This window comes from Penaeus monodon, chromosome 24 (genome assembly GCF_015228065.2).
Source record: "Penaeus monodon isolate SGIC_2016 chromosome 24, NSTDA_Pmon_1, whole genome shotgun sequence".
Lineage (NCBI taxonomy): Eukaryota > Metazoa > Arthropoda > Malacostraca > Decapoda > Penaeidae > Penaeus > Penaeus monodon.
Window position 1 is genome coordinate 12,360,077 of NC_051409.1, and position 2,311 is coordinate 12,362,387.

At 55.0% G+C, this 2,311-nt stretch overlaps 1 protein-coding gene across 1 annotated transcript in view; it reads right to left on the reverse strand.

Annotated features, from left to right (window-relative positions):
- Positions 1–1,089, reverse strand: part of LOC119588584 (dystrophin-like) — a gene marked incomplete at its 3' end in the record, with an annotated part of 59,218 nt that extends 58,129 nt beyond the window's left edge. The window contains 1 exon segment of the mRNA XM_037937225.1: positions 398–1,089. Within this exon segment, the coding sequence (XP_037793153.1) occupies positions 398–1,051 (654 nt within the window).
- Positions 1,090–2,311: the final 1,222 nt, after the last annotated feature.

Genomic DNA, 2,311 nt, shown 5'->3' on the forward strand with positions numbered 1-2,311 from the left:
ACAGTTTTAAATGAGTAAAGTTAAAAAAAGTGAGTCTACCACACAACTATACCATTTTCTTTTCTTTCAAGGTCTTCGTTTTCTTTACTGATGGAGGGGACTCTCAAATATTAATGCGATACATTCAGAGCAGCATGGACTGTCCATTATACGAGAGAAGACGTCACATTATACTTTTAATCATATTGCATAACGGTAATAACAGATAAATCAGTTACGACTTTCATCTATAACCGATAACTACAGACAGCAAAATGTCAATAATCCCGCGTCAAATCCGCTTATACGCATAAACCAACAGGATTTACCAACAAATCATTCAAAATCGATCCAGAAAGAAATGGAATTCCAGTGAACAATAACGCTCATAAAAAATAATAAAACCAGTGTACTATACCTGTTCGATGCAAATGAAGGCCTGTATAAGGGCGTGGACGATGTAAACAAAGCGGGCATCGTCCTTTAAGTCGAATATACGGATGTTGGAACGTTTCCTTTGCGCGGCCAGTCGATGCCTCCGTGGCGGGGACGGTTTGAAACTCCGACCGCGTGGCTGGCGGTGGGGGCGTTCCTGCGTGTGTACATCGGCGTAGGTAACGACATTGGTCGACTGGGAGTTCTCGCTGATGGGCGAGAGACGCAAATATGCGTGCGTACCTGGAGATGCACCCCTACCCCGCCCACGCTCTTCCTGACGGTGCAGATATGATACAGGGGAAGCGCGCCCTCTTCCATACGGAGACGGCCACCTGGGTGCGGGCTTGTGGGCGGGTCTGTGGCCAATGTATGTGTCTGGTAGGGGAGCATGGGGGTGGGGGTGGTAATAGTGGGGGGCAGGGGCAACGGGGCGCTCTCGCGGTTCAGGCTGTTCATGGGCCTCCGGAACCAGCCAATACAAGGGGTTGTGCTGGACGTAGGCTTCCTCGTCGTCGAAGTCCCAGATTTCCCCCGCCGACGGGGCTCGCGACGTGGCCGGTGAAGGCGGTATGGCAGTGGGCGTAAGGACGTCTGGCGTGAGGTAGGCAGTGTAGGAGACGTCAAGGGCGGGCATAGGAGACACTATAGAGATGTCCGAGACTGTATCGTCCCGGGTGGGGGAGGGGGCGGGGGAAGGTCACAGGGGGCTTTGTACTATGGCAAACACTTTGGCTTGAGGTGTTGGCGTCATGGGAGTTCCTGGAGCGGGGCGCCCTCCGTCCCTGAGAGCGGCGCGGACGCCGGCGAGGGGCCCCGCGATCCGTCACCGCCATGGGGACACGCCCACGCAGGGGGCTGGCGGCCTTGCTACCTCGTGAGGAAGAAATGTATCCTTTCGGTGGGGAAGTCCGCACGCGGGCGGGGGACTGCAGGGCGCGCGTGCCTCTCTCCTGCAGAGAAGGCGAGGGGGATGGGCGAGGTGTCCGGTCATGTCGGGGCGTGCTGGTGGCCAATGGGGGCGGCTCCCTCGTGCGCCCAATGCCGTAGGGCGGCGTTCGCATCCCCGACGATGGAGAGCCCCGTGAACTTCCCGACAGCGGCGGGAACACCAGCTTGAACTGCGGCTGCGACTCATGACCGTGCCACGTCGGATATCTGGAGTCTCCCGCGAAGGCTGTCCTTCATACGTTCGCGAGAAGTGCCCGTACCCAGCTCGAAGCGGCTGCCTCAGCACCAGATGTTCTCCAGCTACCCCTGAGAGTTCTATGGGAGCTGTTGGGGGCCCGGAGGAGCGGGACGGGCCCCTGGGGTCCCCGTTTAGGTCCCTGGACCCCCGAAAGCACCAGCACGACACGTCCAGTCCGACAATTGTGGGTGTCCCACGCGCTGGTCATGGGTGCTGGCGGTTGTTTTTATTACTCTTCTTTGTGCACAATACAGCACTGTGACGTCACTCGTACATCAGTGCATGACCCGGGGGACGCGTAACTCAGGCGGCCTCCGTGGACCACCCGGAAGTTGAGTGTTTTCCCCATGTCATGTCTAGATGATGCTGCAGAGTGAGGCCCGGGACGCACACCTCTCCCCTTAGCAGCATCACCACTACACTAACATTTATACACACTCCACTGTGTAAACAAATAAAATTTCATATAGCACCAATCCTCTTTTTTAAAAATCAGTCACATACCCTTCTTTCATACGACCTGGAAAGAAAATTACATCCATTGAATTATACATGGGAGCGAACACGCGCTCTTCAAGGCACCGAAACTACACTGCACTGGATATCGAGACAGGAACTTCTGCGTTTCCTTGCGACAAACAATAATACAAATACACCAAACATCATGAGTTCGACATCGCGCAGTAACGTGGCAACAAGCGTGTCAGA